The sequence below is a fragment of the Lepisma saccharinum genome, chromosome 14, assembly GCF_977018435.1.
Source record: "Lepisma saccharinum chromosome 14, izLepSacc3.1, whole genome shotgun sequence".
Lineage (NCBI taxonomy): Eukaryota > Metazoa > Arthropoda > Insecta > Zygentoma > Lepismatidae > Lepisma > Lepisma saccharinum.
The window spans coordinates 54,215,056-54,238,707 of NC_139242.1; the positions used below are offsets into that span (position 1 = coordinate 54,215,056).

Genomic DNA, 23,652 nt, shown 5'->3' on the forward strand with positions numbered 1-23,652 from the left:
TTGTTTTAAAATTTTCATAATTTCACATGAAATAATCATTTAATCATATAATCCATTTCTACTCATAGTGTTGTTGCAAAACTTGCAACTTGCATCTTGCATAATTTCTAGATTATTTAGACACTGCAAAAATACCATGTAGCATTTTTATGAACCCTTTGAAATGTATGGACTCGGGAGAGATCACGGAGAGATCACCCAATTTCAGTGATTAATTGACAACTAATATTTTCCAATATTGATAGCACTGGTGTCAGCCGTTGATATCGGTAACGACTCAGCCTGAATTTATGTTTAAGAATCACAAAAGATGAATTATGTGTAATTTGTATATCTCACAAAATACCTTTTAACGCAAAATATGTAATGCATGATGGCTCATGGATAATATTTTATTGTTTTCTATTTTTTGCAGCAAAATAGTTCCTCGGTAGGCATGAAGCAAGTTCATCGCCCTGAAAGCGAATACATTCCTTCGTATCCTGTTCAGCCTGCATATACATTGACAAATCAGCCATTAGCTATCCATTCAATGAATGCTCAAACCCTGCCGATTTCCACTGTACCTCAGCAAGTCGACATGCTTCCTGTGTTCTTTTCGGAAAGCAGAACGCACAACAGTGAGGTCAGGATGGCTGTGAACAAAGTGATAGACAAGGTTGATCAGATTTCAACTAAGGTAGGTTCCATAGTGTAGTGTGCCCATGTTCTTTTGTCCTGATCTAAAGCATGGATGATACTGCAGACGTTCATTGGAAATATTTTAGAAGTGTATAAAGTAAATCTAAAACTGATCCGGTAAAAATTTTCAAGTAGTCTTTGTCAATTTAATTAATTTCGTGATTTTATTTTCTTAGAATTTTTTAAAAACACATGCTTTAAATTTAAAACCTCCCATCCTGAAAGGTTTTTACGGCATAAAAGGTCCTGTGCACTAATTTTGTATATGTAGCTTAATGGTTAGGTTTAACACTCCTGGTGAGGACCTAGATTTTTCTGATGTTGAGAGACCTTAAAAGGAAGTAGCACACACTGCTCTATGAAGCCAGTTAGAGCAGTGACATGACTATGCACTTTGCAGTGATCACAGATTCACCAGTGAAAATTTAGTTTATAGAGGAGTTGCCATAGGTGTGTATAAATTTCTGAGACATACAACCTTAATTAATGGTCCTCTCACCACTTAGAGTCTGCTTTGCTTTGCAGATTTTGACTGAGAAATGGTGGTGTACTGAGAGGATCAGTTGCTTCAAAATGAAAATTTGTATTTGTTTTCTTTGATCCTTATTGTTCTGTTATATTAGAGAAGTAGAAAATTGTAAAATTTCCCAAGTAGGGCCTCGATATCAATTGTATCCCTACTGGAAATATACTTTCCAGTGGAATGTGCCCGACCCTGTGGCCGAGTGGTTAGCACATCGTGCTGAGACGCCAAGGGTCCCGGGTTCGAATCCCGGTCGGGCTTGGTTGTTTGTGAATGTCCATTCATCAATTTCATCATTTCATCACTCATCCCCATCTTCGCAAATTAGCCAAGAGGCACAAAACGCGAAGGAAAATAAACTAAATCAATCAATCAACCAGTGGAATATCATCAACTTCCTTTGCTAATGCTGATCAAAGTTTTTTTTTCCAGCACCTTAGTATCTCACAGGTTACAGTGTTCAGCACTTTTACAGTGTGTATAAAATCTGGAAATTATGCATTTTTTTCCACCAGTATTATATGCAAACAGTTGGTTTTTATGAATAAATGACATCTGTTTTATTATTCTGATATCTCATTTGATTGATTGATTTGCTTTATTTTACTTTGCTTTTTGTGCCACTTTTGGCTAATTTGCGAAGATGGGGATGAGTGATGATATGATGAAATTGATGAATGGACACTCGCATACATCCATGCCCAGGCTGAGATTCGATCCTAGGACCCCTGGCGTTGTAGCATGATGTACTAACCACTCTGCCATAGGGGCTGGCTTCTCATATTTGAACTTATGAGTAAAACTCTGGTTGGAATACTAATATATTAAGGGCTGGTTGTCTGATTGAAGTCCAAGTTGGTAAATAACCAAGAGGTTACTACAATTTTTTAGTTATTTTCCATGGGCAGTTAGCTCTTAAACTAGAAGTTCAGTGGCTGTTAACTTGATCCGTGCTTTTTCCAGAAGTCAGTAAAGTAACCGGCAGTTGCAAATGAACATGGCTGCCCCATCGAAAGATCAATTTCTCAGCCAGATTGAACAGGCAATAATTTTATACATTTTTGCATATACACCAATAAAATCAAACACCAAGCTGAAAAAAATTTAAATTCTTGAAAATTTAAAATCGAGGAAAATTTTATAACTTTTTGCTATGTTGGGACAACCATGATTGAATATATAATTTGGGAGAATGTAAAATCTGTGAACGTAAAAACGGGGTTCCACTGTAGAACCTTTGTAAGTAAGTTGCACAGAAAATGCTAGTATTTTGCTTCTGTGTATTTATTATACCGCATCTTTCATACCCCAAAATGTGAATCCAACCTATTATTAATGATTTCATGTGGATTACTGTCATGCAGAAGTTGCAGTTGTTTTGGAAGAGTTACTACGTTAATGACCTGTGCTCATTCAACATTTCAGATGGATCACGTGTTGATGAACCACCACCAAAATCCTGCTCAACTGTATTCATCTGGCTTTCATGCATCTAGTCCAGTGCGAGGTTTGGAGCCATCGGAGATTGTGTTTAGCATCCAGAAACTAGTAACTGAGAACGAGAGCCTGAAGGAAGAACTAAAAGAGAAAACCGAAAAGCTTAGTGCTCAGAATGAGAAGATGTACGAGTTGCTTAATCAGAGTCAGAAGTGAGTATTAGGAAGTTTCTGAGTGCATTATGTTTCAGGGTGTAATAATTTGTTTCTTACATTGAGGTGCAAAGCCACTTTTGTTTCAGAGCAGATGTGAATGTCACAGTACTGTGTGCCTAAGGCATTCACTTGTAAGTTTAAAAATAATCGTCCTTCTATGTTATGTTATCATCATCTTTGTCTTTTCCTGCCTCTGGCTGGGTCGGCATAGAAGTCAAGCCTCTCCATTTTCTTCTGGTCTTGCACCACTCTTCTCTTTCCACGGTGTTCCAATCTTGTCTTCATATCCTAACACTCTCCACTATCTGCTCTTTCCACTGACTTCTTGGTCTCCCATTTGGCCTTACTCCCACTCGTTGTGCATTGTAAGCTCTTACTATTCTGTCCTGAGGCTTCACTACCCCGCATTCCTTATTCTATCCCATCTAGTCTTCCCCAATATACTCCTTAAAATTTCATCTCCACTGCCTGCATCTTTCTTTTGTCTCTCTCTGTCATTGTCCAAGTCTCTGCTCCATACATAATTATTGGCACATAGTATGTGTTGTATGTTACCTTCTTGCATTTCATAGGTACATCCGTGTTCCATATTAATCTTCGAAAGCTTTGATCTAGTCCACCACTCATTTGTCCTCTTCTGTTTATCTCCTCATCTATTCTTCCACTTCTCTCAATTATGCTTCTTAGATATTTGAAACTCTCCACTACCCTCAACTCTTCCTTGTGAGCAGTGGGGAAGGAGTACTTTCCTGTTTTAGTCCATTACTTCTACTGAACCACTCCATTCTTCCCACTGGTGTCTTCATACAGCTCGGGTTGGCCTTGTTTGTGCTCTGCAGTCTACACACTCTCTCTTCCTCGACTCCTTTCTCTCTTGGAGCCTTCCAAATCTTTGTTCTGTCCATTGTATCGTATGCTTTTTCTATATCTAGGAATGCAATAATAAAATCATTTCGTACTCGTAGTGCCTTTCCTGTAATTGCTTTATGATGAATATCAGATCTACTGTTGATCTGCCTCTTCCAAGTCCATACTGTTCCTCTCTCATGTTCAGCTCTGTTACTTCCCTGATTGTTTTCTCTAATGTGTTCTCATAAACCTTTGCTGAGTGCACATTAGTGTTATTCCTCTATAGTTTTTACATTCCTTTCCAGCCCCCTTCTTGAATATGGGGACTATTAGTCCCTTTGTCCAATCTCTTGGCATTTCTCTCTGGCCACACTATTTCCATCACTCTACAGCCACTCTACACCAATCAGTCCTGCTCCTAGTATCATTTCCACTGACACTTAATCTATTCTGGTTGCTCTACCTCTCTCCATTCTCTTCAGTGCTACCTCCATTTCTTCCCATGTGAGATTAATTTTTTCCCTCCTGTTTTCTTTTTCCTTCACCACTTCATGTTCATTTCCTGTTTTCACGTTCTGCAATTTCGCAAAATGATTTCTCCACATTCTCCTTATTTCTTCATCCTTTTGGGGCCTCCCCGATGATGCAGTGGTAGCGTCGTCGCCTTGTAATCAAGGGGTCTCGGCTTTGAGGCACAGGTGGTTTGGATCCCACTTTAAACTGTAGGTCCAGTCCCGATTAGCCTTACTGTGCACTTAAATCAACAAATCAATCAATAATCTTCATCCTCTTTTACAATGTTTCCCTTTTCATCCCTTAGCTTATATTCTTATGTAAAAAAATTTAATTTCCTATTGATTTCAGTAATAATGTTACTCTCATCAAATGTTTTGAACATGTTTTAAATTAGGGATGGGCCATTATGTAATTTTTGTCAATTGCAACAAAGTATCAAACTAGAATATACCAGTAACAGATATTTTACCAATCCGATTTTAAATGGCAAATCCCTCATGCGGAATCTAACTGTGCGTAACCAAATGACAAAAATAGATTTAGCTTTAGGAAAAAGACACTGCATATTTAGACATTTATTTTGCAAAACCAGGATATAAGAATTATATCTTTATTTTTATAAAAAATAACAAAATGGCAGAGAATTTTACATTAAATTACAGACTATTTGTAGATTGGACAGGCACAATTATTGACAATTTACTGATACATTGCTGTAATGGCTCATACTGGTGATCATACTAGAGATGCTGAGAGGACAGAAGCTCCTCCTTTCTTGAAGCCTAGGGGCAACCACAGCAAACCAGGCACCAAAGCACCGATTTTTCTACAGATGATCGCTGATCACACCAATGCTGATCCAGTGTTAACCGAAGTTGCAATATATGTTAAAAGGGGTTGGCTGAAAAGGTTTAATCAACGGATGAGGGATTCCAATATTTACCCTTACTACGAAAGGCGAAACCTTCTCTTGCTAGAGGCAGGATGTCTGTGGTGGATATCAACTAAAGGTTAAAAGATTAAAAATCAGTAACTTACGTGTGTGAGCATGAGATTTGTCGAACTACGTTTCGAAGGTTATAATACCTCCTCCTTCAGGTTGAAGCAATGTTTTTAGACACCTGACATGGTGCCTCGTAGAGAAAGTGTTGGTTGAGGATTTAGGTCAAAAGGTATAGGAAAAGACACTTTCTAAAAAAATGATGTAAAATACACATACTAAAACTGTGCAATACTCTATAAAAACAAACGAACGTTCAAAGTTTTAGTTTGTGTATTTTACATCATCTTTTTAGAAAGTGTCTTTTCCTTTACCTTTTGACCTAAATCCTCAACCAACACTTTCTCGACGAGGCACCATGTCAGGTGTCTAAAAACATTGCTTCAACCTGAAGAAGGAGGTAGTATAACCTTCGAAACGTAGTTCGACAAATCTCATGCTCACATACGTAAGTTACTGATTTTTAATATTTTAACCTTTAGTTGATATTCGATTGTGAGCAATTAGCACATTACCAGTATGCTGTGGTGGATGGGGAGGTTAGTCATCTCACAGTCGCTTCGCTCGAAGGTTGTGGAACTCTTCTATTCGAACCACCCTGGGGAAAGGATGATGATGGAGACCTTACCATCACAAGCATGGTGGCCCAGGATGACTGACAAGGGATATACAACATTGTATCCAGACCTGTGAAACATGCCAATCCACACGTTGTAGGATCAAGAAAGGTCCTGATAATAGGTGGCCGGAAGCTAGATTTGTAAGACAAAAACTCCACATAGACCATTTCTTCTTGGCTGGGAGGAAGTTCCTATTATTTGTGGATGCTTATAGTTGCTGGGTAGATGTCAGACCAGTATCATCCTTAGATACACCGGAGACCATACACTGGATTCTTCAGTCATGCTCGTCTCTCGGAATTCCAGAAACAATAGTTTCGTATAACGATCTGGCATTTATTATCAGCCTCAAGTTCCCTTTCTTTTGCCAACAGATCGGGATTGAACACATCACAATACCGCCGTACCACAGTTCTAGCAACGGGCTTGCAGAGAGGTATGTATGCACGGTGAAGACTGGCATGACTTCGACGTTACCTGGTTCCTCCCAGCGTAGATATCTTCATTATTGTAGATTAGGCACACACAGGAGATGTACTAAGTAGAAAGTTCCAGCGAAAAATGCAGGCTCGAGCAGGACTCGAACCTGGGTCTCTGCCATATCTCAAACCACTGAGCTACCAACCCAGCCTTCTTCTTTGTTCTGTAATCCATTAAATAGTAGGTGTAACAAATAATTGAAGAGAAATATTGATTTATATTGCAGGTACATTGAACGAAGCACAAATATGTTAGAGCAAAGAAGTGAAACTCTGCAGACAAATGCTGCAAACAGTGACAAGTTAGTATCTCTTGAACGGGAAAAAGTGAAATTAAATAATGAACTAGGTGAAGCCATGTCCAGCATCAGTGAGTTACAGGTAAGCATATTGGTGGTAGTCTTATCTTTTTACTTTCTTGACAATTTTTATCTTTATGAAGTCTGATCAGAATGCATCCAACTGGGTTTGAAAATAATAAATAAATAGCTTCAATGGAAGAGTGGTCAGTGTAAGATGTTACATAGCCAGAGGCTCCAGATTCAAACCCTGGGTAGAAGAGTTTTTTAGTGTATATAATAGAGGAAGCAGGTTATATATTGTTATTATTATATGAATCCACAGCTTCCAAAACTTATAGTTTTCTTTGTGAGAGGTCACAGAATATAAACTTTGAGTAAAATTTACCACTAACTGTTAAAGCCTCTTTTTTTTAACGATTGTGTAAAAGTCAATAACAAAATACAATAACTGTGATTTTCAGTACACCAACTGTGCAAAATATAAGAAAAATAATGGACAGCAATTGTGTCGGATATTCACTGATACGGTGGATCGAGTAGCAAAGTCTCTCCAATTATGTAATAATAACAATAAATTTCGATTGAAATTGGTATAGAGGCATGCATATTTCGTTTTTGAAGAAAACACGAAATGTGAAATAACACATTGTAATGTTAATTTCTCATGTTTCTGAAAAGTGTGAGGTGCATTTTCCTACCCTGTTTTGTCATGAAATGATGCGAAATGAACTGCAAAATGCGAAATAGACTCTTAAATACGAAATTTACCTTTTATATACCGACGCAAAACTTTCTGAAGTCTGAAGTATCCTGTGAGTTGTGCAATTCACGAAAAATTGATTAAGTCTGCTGTAAATATTTGAGAAGCAAATATGGACCCCTTTATACAGAAATAAACTTAATATTCTGGTAATGCTTTAATGTACTGTTAGAAGGGGATGTTCATTTTGTGTAATTGTGCAGTTTTTAAATGAAATTTAGGATTATATTCACATTTTTATAACGAAAATGTCATTTTGTATGCCGCTTTTTCACCGCTATAACAGCGAGATTTCATTTATTTACCACTTTTGAACTCGAAATTGACTCAGTTTTTATACCAAAATGTTGCTTTTTTATTTACCAAAAATATGTGCCTCTACTTATAATAGTTATTATTAGAGGCACATATCTGTGGTAAATAAAAAAAGTAAAATTTCAGTACAAAGAGAGTCAATTTTGGGTTCAAAAGCAATAAATAAAATGAAATTTCGCTGTTATAGCGGTGAAAAAGCAGCATATAAAATGACATTTTGGTTTTATAAATGTGAATATAATTCCAAATTTGTTTTAAAAACTGCACAGTTACACAAAATGAACATATCCCTTCTAATAGCACATTAAATCATTACCAGAATATTAAGTTTATTCCTGTATAAAGGGGACCATTTTTGCATCTCAAATGCTTGCAACAGAATTAATTAATTTTCTGTGAATTGCATAACTTACAGGATACTTCAGAAAGTTTTTGCGTCTGTATATAAAAGTTTTGCACCGTGACAAAACAGGGTAGGAAAATGCACCTCACACCTTTCGGAAACATGAAAAATTAACATTACAATGCGTTATTTCACATTTCGTGTTTTCGTCAAAAACGAAATATGCATGCCTCTAGTTATTATTGTAAAATTACAATAATGATTATTGTCATTATTATTTGTACTAATCAAGTTTTATCTATGGACTGACTCCCCTTCAAATATTTCTGGCGACGCCTATGCTGATAAGAGATGAGCCCCACCACCCGAAATAAAATTCTGGCTACAGGCCTGAAAGCATCATAAACTAGCCATAATAGAAAGAGAGGGAAAGCAGTAAAATCAAAGTAGCTCAGGTATTAAATTGAGATTATAATTTCCTGTATACTTTGTGGTCTCATGTCAAAAGGTTCTTTCTTTGTTGAACTTAATCAGTAACTGATTTCTTAAAATAAGTAAGTGAAGTTGAATATGTAGAGGTGGTCTAGTTGGTAGGATGTCTGACTGTGATATGGGAGACCCAGGTTTGATTCCCAGGCTGGGTGATCTAAGACTGGAATTTTCCATGCCTTGTCTCTGCATAAAGCAGTGCTGGTGTTCACACAGCCTCAAATCAATGAGGGGAGGAGTAAAAGCTGCTAGCGCATGGTGCTGCTAACATCACCTCCAAAAAATATCTGAGATTGAGAATGTATGGGATCCTACCTCCACTTCATCCCATATATGTGCCTTAATGCGAACTTTTACATACCAGTTGGGCTGAAAAGTTCATAGGCTGACTCATAGATGGCGTTACTAGAATTAAATTAATGTGATTTTTACTTAGAACTAACTTTAAAAAGATATGTGTATAAATTTCACAGCTGCCGGATAATTAGTTCGTGAGATATAGCATTGTGAGTGAAGCAGCTTTTGTTATTGTGAAAAAATGGATAAAAAATAATTTCGTGTGTTAATAAAGCATTGCTTTTTGGCGAAAAAAATACTGTTGAAGCCAAGGCTTGGCTTGATAAACATTATTCGGACTCTGCACCAGGAAAATCAACCGTTGAGAAGTGGTTTGCTAAATTTAAACGAGGCGAAATGAGCATCGAAGACGATGCACGCAGTGGACGCCCCAAAGAGGCTGTTACCGACGAAAACATAAAAAAAGTCCACAAAATAATTTTAAATGATCGTAAAGTGAAGTTGATCGAGATAGCTGAGACATTAAAAATATCAAAGGAACGTGTTGGACATATTGTGCATGAATATTTGAACATGCGAAAGCTGTGTGCAAAATGGGTGCCGCGCGTGCTCACAATCGATCAAAAGCAACAACGTCAAGACAATGCACCGTGTCACAAATCAATGAAAACGATGGCAAAATTATATGAATTAGACTACGAATTGCTTCCCCATCCACCATATTCTCCAGATCTGGCCCCCAGTGACTAAAAGAATGCTCGCTGGAAAGAAATTTATCACTGATGAAGAGGTAATCGCCGAAACGGAGGCCTATTTTGAGGCTAAAGAGAAATCGTACTATAAAAATGGCATCCAAAAATTGTATGACCGCTATAATCGTTGTATCGCCCTCAAAGGCAACAATATTGAATAATAAAATCGAATTTTGTCAAAAAAATATTTTTTACTATGTTAGCCTACGAACTTTTCAGCCCACCTGTTATATGTATAGAGGCGATAATATGCAATATGCACGAAGAAGATGAAGTTTGTGAATTCCAACAAACGTCTCTCTTATAGCAATAACAAAACATTACCAAATACAGCGGAACCTTGATTTTATGTTTTTCAGGGGACCAAACTAAAAATAACAAACTCAAAATACATGATAATGTAATTTCGGGGGGGGGGGGGTGTGATTTTGTAAAATTTTGGTTTATACACCGATATTTGTGATGTCTAATGCATACTCTTGATATCAACCTTAAACTGCTGTTGTACAACTCTTTGATCTGATAAATGCTTGGTATGATTTGACAACCTATTGGCTATTGAGAACTGTTTTGCCTGACTGTTTTGGCAACTTGCTATCTATGTTACCATAGTTGCACTTAAATTTATTTTATCCTAAACCATTGGTAAACAAACATGTGAGACGTGTTTGAACATGTTACAGGGATAAAATTAATCTGCAATCAGTCGATATGTTAGACATCTCATACAGGTATGTATTCTATTTAGGTAACTCACATTTAGTAGACACATCTCAAATCCATATAATTTAAATGCAAACATACCTATCTTTGAATTTTTTTACAGATGCAGGTAAATGAATTCCAAAAGAAAGAAGCAGAATTAAATACATCTATCGAGTCATTCCAGATGTCAATTAGAAATTTAGAGAAAGATTTGAGCTCCAAGAATGAACTTGAAAAAGGTATGTTTTTTACCTTGTTTATGGAGAGAATCATACTCCCATCTTCAAGTCCAAACATTTTTTTCTAAAACTTTCTATTACATTCCAGGAGTAGGGGGAGCAATGCCACACATCAGTAGAGAAGGAGAGAAAGCGAGGTGGTGAACCAAAGCAGTGCTCACTGTTTCAAATGGCTGATAGCTGCAGCCACATTGTCTCCTCCATGCAATCCCTTTCTCTCTCAGGAGCCCTCTGAATCACTATTTGTGTTTGCTTGCTCCACAGACTCCTGAGACAGACTACATGCCATGTGAGGATAAATACGAGGCTTATCCGGAAAGAAAGGTTACAGCCCGTATAGGCTGAAAGGCGTTAGTGCGTACGTTGGCAACGCTGCCTTTACCCTTCATCCTTCCGCTTTCGTCAGTGTTACCTGGAGTCTAGTTCGAGTAATATGTGCTGACAATGGCTGCGCCGGTTCAGAATCCTGCCAAATGCAAAGTGCGCTTCATCATACGTTTTCTTCATGCCAAAGGCAAGTGCCCAGCGAATATCCACAAAGCCATTGTTTCGGTTTATGGAAACGTTATGAGTCACCAACATGTAATGAAGTGGTGTCGTGAATTCGCTGCAGGCAGGACCAACGTTCATGACAAACAGAAGAGCGCTAGGCTGTCTGTGATCACCGATGAACTTCTGCATCACATTGAGGAAACAATTCATGCAAATCTGCATCTCACTGTAAGACATTTGCACGAAATAATTCCGGAATTGTCTAAGACAACATTTCATGTAGCTGTGACTAACATTAGGGTACAGGAAATTGTGTGCCCGCTGGATACCTTAAGAAACATCTTGCAGGTCAACACTTCCAGGACGATGAAGAGATCAAGAACGAAGTTGAAATGTGGTTCCAGCAACAGGCGGCAGAATTCTATGACTCTGGAATACAGAAACTAGTACCTAGACTTAACAAGTGTTTGGACAATGCCAGAAATTATGTGAAAAAATAACTCATGTAACACTAAATAATCTGTAGTGGACGTGTTTTTTTGAATGAATACTAGCCGTTGTAACCTTTCTTTCCAGTCACGCCTTGCCTCGTATGTTAAAATAAGTTATTCATATCAAACTACACAAGAAGTGAACACTGCATTTGCAAAGTACCATCTTGATTTTAACTGTCTGGTTTCTCAGAAATGGCAGGATTGCATTGTAGAATTACGTCCATCAAACTTCAAATGTTCTACTGTAGTGAAACCTCAAAATATTGTGCAAACACTCTCTTTTGAAGTTTTGATATACACTATATTATAGATCATAAGCAACATCTTATCACCTATGGAAACATCACCAAGTCTTTAGTAATCGTGAATGCTATTTTTTATGGGATTGAGGATATTAGTGTTATCATCTTTTGTTCTGCATATTACATTCTTTGAATTCTGTTTAGGCAATTTGTACAGCTGTATTAAAGAAGTGTATAATGGAAATTCAGTTTTACATTTTTCAAGGGACCACGATGAAAAACTTAAAATGCAGGAAACTGTAAAATTCGGGAAAACATTTGCTCCATTGGTACCATAAGGATTGAATGTATAATGTGGAGAAAAGGTAAAATTTATTTACTTTCAAATGGCATTGCCCCAGTTGCAGAAAGTTTCTATTTGCTTGTAATTCACAGTACTAAAAGAACAAGGAAATAAATATGATTTAGGCATACATACTTACATATATGATAAAAGGAAGGAAAGGAGTCAGAAGGTCAGATAAATAAAATTAGAAACAGTAAACAATTACCACACAAAATCACAATATCTATATTTCACTGTGTAGCTACATTTTCAGTGGACAACAGAAGTTTGCCCAAAATTTTCATTTTTGTGTCGTAAATGTTTACAGTATCCTTCCATATTTATGCATGGATGCATATACAGTGGAGCCTCAATTTTATGTTTTTTAGGGGACCAAATCCAAAAAACTTAAAATGTGGGAAAATGTAAAACCGGAGAAAATTTTATAATGTTTTGCTATGTGGGGGCCATCACAATTGAATGTATAATGCAGGGAAATATAAAACCGGGGAATGTAAAATCTGGTTTTCACTGTATGTAATAGGTCTGAGCCTTTACTAATGCCTATAGTCTTACTGATTCCAATACTATTACTTGAACATTTGTTAATAAATTTTATAGTGGAACCTTGATTTTACATTCGTCGATTTTATGTTTCCCTCTTTATATACAGAGGCTGATTCGCTGCCATATAGACGAGATTGCAAGGGCACAGTGCAGAGCAGGCACAACACAGACATGTGATAGTTTGATAGTTTCACCACTGAGGCAGTAGTATGTGTTGTGTCAACTAGAAAGTAGTCGTATTGGTCGAAGTGTAATGGCACCAAAAGTGAATCGCACTTTCCGATGCACATTTAAGTTGTTCCATCATAGTTTAACAGTGCCACGAACACGGAGTTGCTGTTGGACATTCCACTGTGAATGCCATAGTGCGACGATATGCAGCGTGATCATCCCTGGAATGTGTTTCATTGACGAAGCCACATCCGAAACGGATCCCAGTGAAGCTGACACCACCGGTGTTGCACGGCATTAAGCCATTGACAGCTTCAGAGAATCCACCGTCACAGCTTGCTATGGCCAGCCAGTTCCGTGTATCCCCACAAACCATCCCCTGTGCCATTCACCAAAAGTTACGTCTCAAGGCGGTGGTCCATAAGGCAAATGTTCATACACTGAAAGCCAGCCATGTCATGAAACAGAAAACCAACTGCAGAAAGCTGTATGAGCACCACCTGGCTGGAGATCGGTGGAAGTTTGTAGTCACCATAGACGAGCCTTGGATATATCTGACCAATTGTGGAAAGGTTCAAGCAATTACGTACAGATGTGTCGATGTAAAAGGATGAAGCAATTTCGTTCGTCAGTGCTCCGAAAGTTATCCACGTGGTTTCATGGTTATGGCTGACTTTTGTTACAGGGGAAAATTGAAGCTACATCATGTTGCCAACAATGTGAAAATCAGTGCTGCTTATTATCAGGAACATGTTTTGACTGATATTTACAACAATGGAATCCCCACAATGTATGGTGCAGATACCAACCGTGTGGAGCTGCATCAGGACAAGGCATTGAGTCACACAGCCAAATCATCACTGGCATTCTACAGACGGATGGAAGCTAGTACCAGGATTTGTGCAATTCCCTTCTCCGACATTCCCGTGAAGAGTCCCGATGCCAATTCCATGGACTACTGTGCATTTGGGCTTCTGAAATACCACCTTTCTTCTCGTAAGGTACGCACGATTTCTGGCCTCTGGAAAGCGGCCCAACAAGAGTGGAATAATATACCCCTTGTACACCTGCCACGAGGTCTTCTCCAGTGGAAACTGCGCTGTCGGACAATCGTCAAGAGTGCTGTTTGTCACATCGAACACAACTGGTGGTGGACACTTCAAAGCGTTTATATGGAAGCGTTTCAGCCTCTGTATTTTACCTTTCCTCCATGCATTATAAGCTCTTTGCCTGTACTCTTTGCAAATTAACAAAATCTGGGAAAAGTATCGGACCGTATCTGTAATACAATTCAAACTAATATTTTGAAAAGCTGGTATCAGCATCAGCTTGGACATAATATTTTTTCACACATCTGGAAGTTTTTAGAAGTTTTTATGTAAATAATGAAGTTTTCACAGCACTCAGAAATTCTCAATATTTTGTGTCATGTGTATGGTATTTTTTGGAGCCAATCCTCAAATTGTGTTATATTTGTTTCTACAGCTCATAAAGTAATTTTTATTTATATTACAGAACATTGTACAAAGATTGAACACCTAGAGATGCTGGTGAAGCAAGTGGAACATCAGAAAGAAACACTTTCTACAAGGATTGAAGAGCTATTAGAAGTGAGTTCATTGTTGTAGTTTTTAAAGTAGTGTGTTTAATCTTGTAACATGAAACTTAACCTTGTACTGTCAAAATTTGAATAGTACAGTTTTTCTTCTTGGAAACAGTTTTTGAGTAATATATTCTGAGCTGGATGATAATGGCAGCTGGAGACTCTAATATTTGTATTTCTGTAACAATTATCTGTCAGTATCTATTGAAATCACGAAATACATGGATCTTCATCAGATTGACTTGGTTCAAGATTCAATCTCAGTTCAAACTGATATTTCAGAAATTAAAATAGCTAAAAATGTAACTTCCAATGACTGTTTCCCTATTACTTCAGCGACAGGTGAATTTTTGGTTATTACAAATGTGGCTACAGGGGAACCCTGATTTAATATTTTTCTTGCCTTATACATTCAATCCTCATGGTCTGTGGATTACTGAGTAAAGAACTTTAATATTCAATATATTTCGGTTGTAGGTGCCCAGGTTATCACAATTATGTTTAAGAAATTTTTAATGGTTACTTGATGTTCAAATTTGAATCAGTTAATTTCAATTGAATTGTTTTCTTCTGTTTGCAGTCTAGAAACCAGGAACTCAGTAAACAAGCATTTGAAGAGTATAATGGAAGCAAGGAGTTGGAGAAAATCAAAGATTTGGAAGCTAAAGATGCAGAAATCAGTAGTTTACAGGTTGGTATAATTTTTGTCATTTCAATTTGTACAGTGCTGTTAACACTTTTTGTTAATTTGAGAAATAGGTGGTGTTACACATGGCAGATTTTTTTCAATAAAGTGAATAACTTCAACTCTTATTATTTGTCCTGCGGGCAAATATTTGTTTTTTAAACACAATATTTCCAGTTTCAAAAGCAAATGAATGTAACAATATTTTATGGCAAAACATAGATAGATTTAATTGAAGCATAACACATACCTTATGCTAACATTATTAAGAGTAATGAAAAATAAGTATGTAAAGTAAGAATCACGAACCTTCCGACCTTCTGTAAACAACCGTCTCACTTCGAGTAATGTATCACTCCATGCCAGCTGTTCGTGAATGGTGCGGCCATCATATGCTGCTTACTCGCAACCTTCAATTTTACGTAACATGGAAAAACGTATTCTTATTTTAACTGATAATCTACACATTGAAGTATAATAAATTTTCTACAAGTGATTAAATACGTGTTCTTTTTCAAGAATGAACATATTTTTCCTACGCCAAAAGCCCCATTTATCTGACACTGGGTTAACAGATCCCCCTTCCCCCTCCTCACTCAGTATGACAGCGCCAAAGTTATACAAGAGAGAGAGATAGATTCGTTTTAGTAATTCAAGCCTTTTGGTTTTATTTTAACTAAATTATTGCCAACATTGTTGACATGTGGAGTATTGTTTTCTCCTTTGTGCAACAAATATACCGCCAGTTTTAGCAGAAGCTAAACAAAGATAAGCCGGGGAATAAAAAGAGATGGTTTATCTTTCTCTCGGTTTCTCGTACACTAGAAAACAAGAAGACGATAATAAACACATTATTTACGCACGTCTCATGCAAGTAATGTATTTTCTTACCTTGATACAGTACTTCCTTTTTGAACTTGAGGCATTTTCGGCGCTAGACATCATCCTGTCAGAGTACGGTCTGTCAAATTTGCTTGCCAAAAAGGAACTCAACGTGGCACAAGAGGCGATTTAACGTCGACTGCTAAAATTGGGGAGATCGTCATCAATTATCACTATCAACATCTTCTCCACAGTGGACAGGATGGCATTTTGATTGAAAGAATACGAAAGCACCTCGCGTTGTATTACATTTATCTCAAAATCGGTGTACTTGTTTATACGAGCAACAACGTGTTTTTTTTTCGCGGGACTCACAACTTGACCGGTCGTTTTCCTTTCACCACACCGAAAACACAAAGACGCAGACACACAATTACACTTGGACACCAACTTCACTGCTTGCTCAGGATAGCACCGACACGTCACATAAACGTTAAGAACAACCTGCTTCTTGTCACTTTTGAAACGGCTGTATTTTAGAAAGACTACTCTGAAAACACGGGAGACCTTCCTGCACGCATGGAAGTCACCATGTTCAAAACTGGCGCTATTTTCTTGCTGTTCACGTGATCGATTGTAATTTATACAATAATCACGTATTATTATTATAAACAGAAACCTTTAATGAAAATATATTTTAAAATGTATAATGCAATGTAATTTACACGTTTTTCTTCCATTAGCGTACTTTTATAGAACGGACTACATGATGCGGAAGAAATCCGTTATTAGGCTGTTGCCAACCACAATACTTCTCACTAAGTCAAGTACAGAAACGGAAGTGGTATGTCGATTGTCGGCATATGATAGTATATTTCACATTGTCAGTGACGATCCTCCGGGGATGGGGATGGGAAATCGGGTGGGACGCAGGAGTCGATCTATAATATAGAGGTGGTCACCATCCGGATGGTGACATCCTCATACTCCGGAATACTTTTGCAGGTGAAGGAGGGCAAGCCGTAGGGTGAGGGAGGTTGATTTAAAATGAACACCTCACAACAAGAGAGAAGAAAAATGTGACAATATTTAAAAATTCACCCCCAAATATGCATTTTATTTTATATGTAGTGTACAATAAAATGTGACTGCCTCAAACTATTTCTGTATTCTACAGTCTTCTTTCCCCACTTTTATGCTTCTCTAAGTTGCCGTTTTAGTTTCCCTTGGTGTCTTTGCTGCATAATTATTAATTTAGTCAATCAAATCATATGTATTAGCTTACTTTCATTATCTATAATAATAAATCATAACACTTTCCAACATCAAATAAATTTAATGACGAAACCCCGGTTTCAAAACGTAATTTATCTCATGTGTCACATTCTTCTAGCAAGGTATTTTAGTAAAATATGAGAGAAAATTAATCCTTTGGTACGGAACCGTCTTACTTCTGGGGGATAAGATGTACATTTTGTATTTGATTTTTTTAATTTAGCGTTGCTTTGCTTCCACTTTTGGCTAATCCCGACCATGAGAATGAGTGATCGTCAGATGAATGGATGAAGGGACACTCACAAATAACACCCATGCCGGGATTCGAGCCACGGAACTTTGGTGATCAGTCAAAGTCAGCCACCAGGCAAGATGTACATTTTTAAATGTATTTTTTTAACATACATTCAATAACTTTCAACAGGTCATCACTCAGTGATACACTGCTTATTCCGCATCTGTTGACAAATGGAATGTTTTTACACCTTGTAGCCTATGTGGATTATTTTTTTCTTTCATAAGTTTGCAACACTGTTAGGGTACACGTGCTTTTGTTTACAGAAGGTCTTAAGTTCTATGATTCTCACTTTAGTTGTTTTCCATTTACTTTCAATACTGGTTCTGGCACAAATATTTTTTTAAAAATTACAATACTTCTACTGTTTTCAACAGTTTAGGTGAGATAGCAAGTTTGATGGAGCTGGTCTTGTTTTCTCATCCGAGAAAGATATTTTGAAACTGGAAATATTGTATTTAGAAAACAAATATGTGCCACCAGAAACAATAACAAATGTTGAAACTATTCACTTATATTATTTATTCTTACAGGTAGATTTGTTGTGTTAAGTTGCAAAGTAGCATTTTTAATATTTACAATTAAGAATGTTGATGGCATTGTCAGTCTCAGGTAGTCACTATTTTGACATGATATCCATCTGTCTTTGTCAAAATGTATAATTTTGTGAAATATGTATGCCTTACCAAAGATGCATCAAGACATAGAGGTAAATTTTTAATCACTAGAAATCAACCATCATCAAATCATTAATTATTTTTAAAATAAGATATGCGTGGGGTTGCACATCCATCATTTCAGTAGCTGCTCAGTGGCTTGTATTTGCTTCCTCTATGTTCTTGTCATACAGAGCATATCAATATGCTGGCTTGTGCATAGCAAATATCATTTTGTATATTCTGTGAGCAGATCAATATTGAAATGCATCATTGTCGGATCTTTCCTTGCCTACATAATTTTTAATTTGCTGAAACCATTTTGTATCTGTGATTGTATTATTGTAAAAGGTACTCACTTTGTTGTATTATTATAAAAGGTACTCACTTTATCATGTAAGATTGTAATCCTATACTTCACAGAGTTCCTTTCTTTTTATGCAACTGGCCTCCATGGAGTGGTTAGTACAGTGTGATAAAATTTCAGGGGTCTCGGTTTTGAATCCCAACGTGGGCGTGGGTGTTCTTTGTTAGTGCCTCTTCATCAATCTTATCATATCATAACTCATCCTCATCGTCAGGATATGCCAAAGTGGTAGAAAAGTGATGCTAAATAACAAAAATCAAATCAAAACCTTATTCAGATACGAACTCTGTAACAGGAACACTTTCATGTTGAAGAATGAGGTGTTAAAAATATAAGGGTTGCCCAATTGAAAGTGAGACTTGTTTTTTTTCTACAATGATTTATTGGTTGGAATATATGAACATACAGGAAGTAAAAGTGATTCATGGGTGACATATCCTCTACACATAGTCACTTTGTCTGTTCAAGCAAGTGTTCCAGCACGTCACAAGGGTATGGATACCCCGAGTGAAGAACGTCTGTTGTTGACTGCGGAACCAATCTTCAACGGCATCATGGACCTCAGCATTGTTGGCGAACCGGCGGCCCTTCAGATGCTTTTTATTGGCCCGAAGATGTGGTAGTCACAAGTTGAGAGATTGGGGCTGTAGGGAGGATGGTCAAGAACTTCACAGCGGAAACGCCGCAACAGATCACGGCACACCTTCTGCCTTCAAAAATTGAATAACTGCTCGCTGGACCTGTTTGGACGAATCCATGTTGTGAACATGCTTCTGCACATGTAAACAACACACTGCACCGGCAGACCATACCAGGTATGCATGCAATGTATGCTTTCTTACATACACCACCACCTACCAGAGCAAACACAAAGCTCTGGATAGTGAAGCTACGATGCTACAACAAAAATCTTAGTTTCATTTGGACAACCCTTATATAGGGTGGGCACAAAGTCTCTTTCCCCAATAAATGAAGAAATCAAATATTTGGGGAAAGCGACTTTGTGCCCACCCTGTATAGAAATAGGTATCTACAGGAAGATAAAAGGTGAAGGATAAAACATATGTTTCGTATGGAATGTGCCCTTCACTTAGGAAGGTAAGGAAGCTGACTGAAGTGGATGTTTAATCTGCAGTATCACAAGTTTGTACGTTATTCCAACTGCAGGTCAACCACTGCAACCACTTTAACCTTCGTATGGATACATATTTCTATGTTTTTATCACTGCATTATTCACCATGTAAAGTCCTCATTTTAGAATGTATACCCGAGGAAGACAGGTAAACTTGGAGAAATATTGAATTAACGTTCAACATTTGCATGCGGCATTTGCCATGCTTTAATCTGTGATCGTGTTGTTAGTAGAAGAAAATTTGCCACACGACGACTGTGAATGTTGTATTAACCCTGCCATTGTTATTGTTATCTCTTATATCAAAGTGTTCATTTATTAAATTCTGTTGTCTTCTTCTCCAGGCTCAAATTACCCAGTTAACCGAAAAACTCAGAGTTATGAAGTCAAAGTCAGGGTCCACTCCCAGCTCATCCAGCAGTGATGTCGTTGCCACAGTGAAACAGGTCATGAACCGTGTCTATCATAGTCTGCAGTCAGAATTTTTAGTTGGTCAGGAATACACCGGACAGGATATAAGGCAGACATTAATGACTACAATTAGGGTAAATATTCATTTTTGAATAATGCATATTCAGATTTTAAAGGGTGACTTTTTTTTGGAAGGTACTAATATCGTCTATTCCTATGGTAAATATATGATGTGCTCATACAATAAACCCTAAAAATCTTCATGTAGCATACTGTGGAAACTAAGTTCATGCAGAACAATGGATCTCTTGCAGAAACACAGTCACTATAATCTTCTGTGGGCTTTGTCATCTGTCTTGTTCATATGTGTTTGTGATTGTCTCTTCATTTCATCTAATCAACATTGATTCTTCTTGTTATGAATAGCCAAAAGTAGAAGAAAAACTTAACGATTCCCACTGATATTGATGCCTGAAGGCTCTAAGAATTTTAAGTAGTTCAGTATCAATGGTAATATATAAGTATTCTATTCAAACTATATCATTTTAATCTAAAAGTTTTGTTTTAAATTATGTCTAATATCACATGTGAGATAGTGATATTAAAAAAGCTCTCACTCCAGTCACAAAATCTATTCTTCCATACTAGACTGGTGCAAAAAATGCATGATTTTTCACGATATATATGGACTGCAAAAGTGTTATGTAACATTTTGTGGGGTCTATAAAGTACCCAGACTCCGGGAAAGTGTTGGCCAGTATTGGTGATTAAATTGCAACTGTTACACTCGCATTCCAATATCGTTACATTGGCTCAGCCTTATTTTTTTGCAATAATATCAAATACTGAGAATCGATTTATGAATGTTTTTTTTTAAATAAAAACACGAAACTAGAATAAATGAATTCTATGAATTTGGGTTAAATAAGTAAAATCAAAATCATTATAATTCTTGTTACATTTACCACTTTAATTTTAATTTTCAATTCAAGTCTCACTTTCAATTTAATCCAAATCATAATATTGTCATTCGACTTAGTTCTATTTCCACCTTATTGGATTCCATTAATATTATTTGTAACAATTAGGTAGGTAGGGTAGATGCATTTCACATCAAACAGCTAAAAATGAAGTTAATTCCACAATTATATTAATTCTATAAGTATACATTTTGTGCTAACACATATGTATCTATCATATTATGTATGTATCCTAGGGATATACCGAAGCCGATTACAGATGTATGAAAATCGGCCGAAATTGACACATCGGCATCGGAATCGGCAAAAATCCGATATTTAAACCGGTACAGATTATACTAGAGTTTTTACATTCTAATAAGTTTTATATTCTAGTTTTGTAAGATTTATTGAAAATTTGGTAATGATTCGTCATTATTGTAGAGTTTTTGTAATAAAATTATTGGAAAGTCATTCAGAGGATCAACCTAACTATAAATCGGAAATAAAACAGTACATTGCTGAACCAGGATCTGCTGTTGTATTGGAAATTCAAAAATGAATATTCAAACTTGAAGCAAGTCCTGAGAAAATACTTGGGCATACCTGCTGCATCAGTGATTGAGTGTTCAGTGTTGTTGAACAGATTTGAGATAAGAGAAGAAGTATGTTACTTCCTGAAGTGCTTCCAAATCTCGTGTTTCTGAAGTTGAATCTGGCAGAACAGGAATTCATTTTGCATTTCAAAGAACTGCTTGTGTACTAATGTTTAATCTCTTGAGAATCCATGTTCTTCTTAAAGGTTCACATAACATTTTGTAGATGCAAATGTACATTCGCATCTCTTGAGAATATATATGTATATACATATGATATGCAATAGAAATGTACATAGTAAATTTATTTTAGTCATGCTGAAAATAACATCCCATTTCTGTTTAATAATCTTATGTATCGGAATCGGTTAAATATCGGCATCGGTATCGGTTCCAAAAATTATCGGTGAGTACATCGGCATCGGTAAATTTTCAGCTTCGTCACATCCCTAATGTATCCTTACATTTGTGTTCTTGTATATCCACAAAACTCATCTCCATGTAAATAAAATAAATAAACAAACATGGAATACTAGAAATATGACCTACTCTGGAAACCAGAGTGTATAAAAAGCCCTATTGCAAAGTGTAAACACAATGAATCTCTATTCACACAACCCAACTAATAAACAATTACCGCATCACCGGATCTAGTACCTATATATTCATTCAATTGCTACCCTCACAATATATTTACAACTGTTCTGGATCCCGGAATGGTTTATTTCACTTACTCACCCCCCCCCCCCAAGAATAAAATATAAAAACATAACATAAAATAACATACATACAATAATTAACCAAATTCTAAACTATCCATATGCTAACATAGATGACTTGTTCTGGATACCAAAATAAGTCTTAATATTAATACACATTTAACTATTATAACATAAAACATATCATAACCAAATTATGTGTGTAATGTCGTTTTATTTCTTTTCTTTTCTTTTGTAGTATATATGTAATTGTATGTTATAAATAAAGAATTTAAAGAAAGGAAAAGCGAAGGAACCGAGAAATTCAGTGCAATTGACGCCCTGGTTTATTTAAAGGCACCAGGACATAAGCGCATACCCTCAAATGTATGCGGGTGGAGGCGGGCCTACTTCGGGGGTTCCCCTCTTAAAAGAAAAAAAATACTGAGAAAACAAGTGATGACAGAATATGATGTTGGGTGTGATTCAGTTTGTAATGTAGAGAATGCACTTGCTGTTCTTTTATTTGTAGCCACATTGGATATCTTGTTGCAGGATGTCACACTTCAACTTCTTGAAATAGAATCAGATGCAGAGATGCAGTCGGCTTCAGCTCCAAAAGCCATTGAGGTGAATGAAAATGATAAAGTTGTCGCTGCACCTCCGGAGCATTCCATTAATACTTCTGTGGAGACCAAAGAAGACACTTCGGCACAAGGTTATAATAATTCTAGTGATATGAAAGAAGAAAGCAGCAATAAGCAAGATGACCCTCTTGGAAATGGAGAACCTGGTAAGAGTGTCGGGACAGTAGAGACTGTGGCTGTTCCAAAACCAGAAGAAATTGCTCGTGAAGGGTCTGAAGAATGTACTGAAGTTCCTGGTGCAATTGTGGAAGATAAAATAGAAAGTGACAGTGTAAGAGACAATGTAGATGACAATAATCCCATATCTACTGAAGAGATGAAGAATTCCACGTCTGAGAAGAAGGAAGAGCAAAAATCAAGAGCATCATCATTAGAAAGGGTAAGTAAACACTAAATCTATTATTATTATTATTAGCTGGGGTGGTCCAGTCAGTAGGACATCTGACTGCCACGTGGGAGACCCAGGGTGGGTAATCTAAGGTCGGAATTTTCCTGGTCCTGTCCCTGCATCAAGCGGCTCTGGGGCTCACACAGCCTCAAATCAATGGGTACCTGAGGACAACTCTGGGGAGTAAAGGCAGCTTGAGCATGGTGCTGATCACATCACCTCCAAAATGGCCTGAATTTAGAATACCCCCACATCCTCTAAATGTGCCTTCATGGCATGGTGCCATATGCATGAGGAATTTTAC

General features: G+C 37.0%; 1 protein-coding gene across 1 annotated transcript in view; it reads left to right on the plus strand.

The window, feature by feature from the left end:
* LOC145998893 (FK506-binding protein 15-like) overlaps positions 1–23,652 on the plus strand; it is a 49,621-nt gene that overhangs the window by 23,837 nt on the left and 2,132 nt on the right. The window contains exons 10-17 of the mRNA XM_083135620.1: positions 416–679; positions 2,630–2,853; positions 6,548–6,701; positions 10,405–10,522; positions 14,329–14,423; positions 14,997–15,107; positions 19,994–20,194; positions 22,869–23,339. Of these exons, the coding sequence (XP_082991746.1) occupies positions 416–679; positions 2,630–2,853; positions 6,548–6,701; positions 10,405–10,522; positions 14,329–14,423; positions 14,997–15,107; positions 19,994–20,194; positions 22,869–23,339 (1,638 nt within the window). The remainder of the gene's footprint in view (positions 1–415; positions 680–2,629; positions 2,854–6,547; positions 6,702–10,404; positions 10,523–14,328; positions 14,424–14,996; positions 15,108–19,993; positions 20,195–22,868; positions 23,340–23,652) is intronic.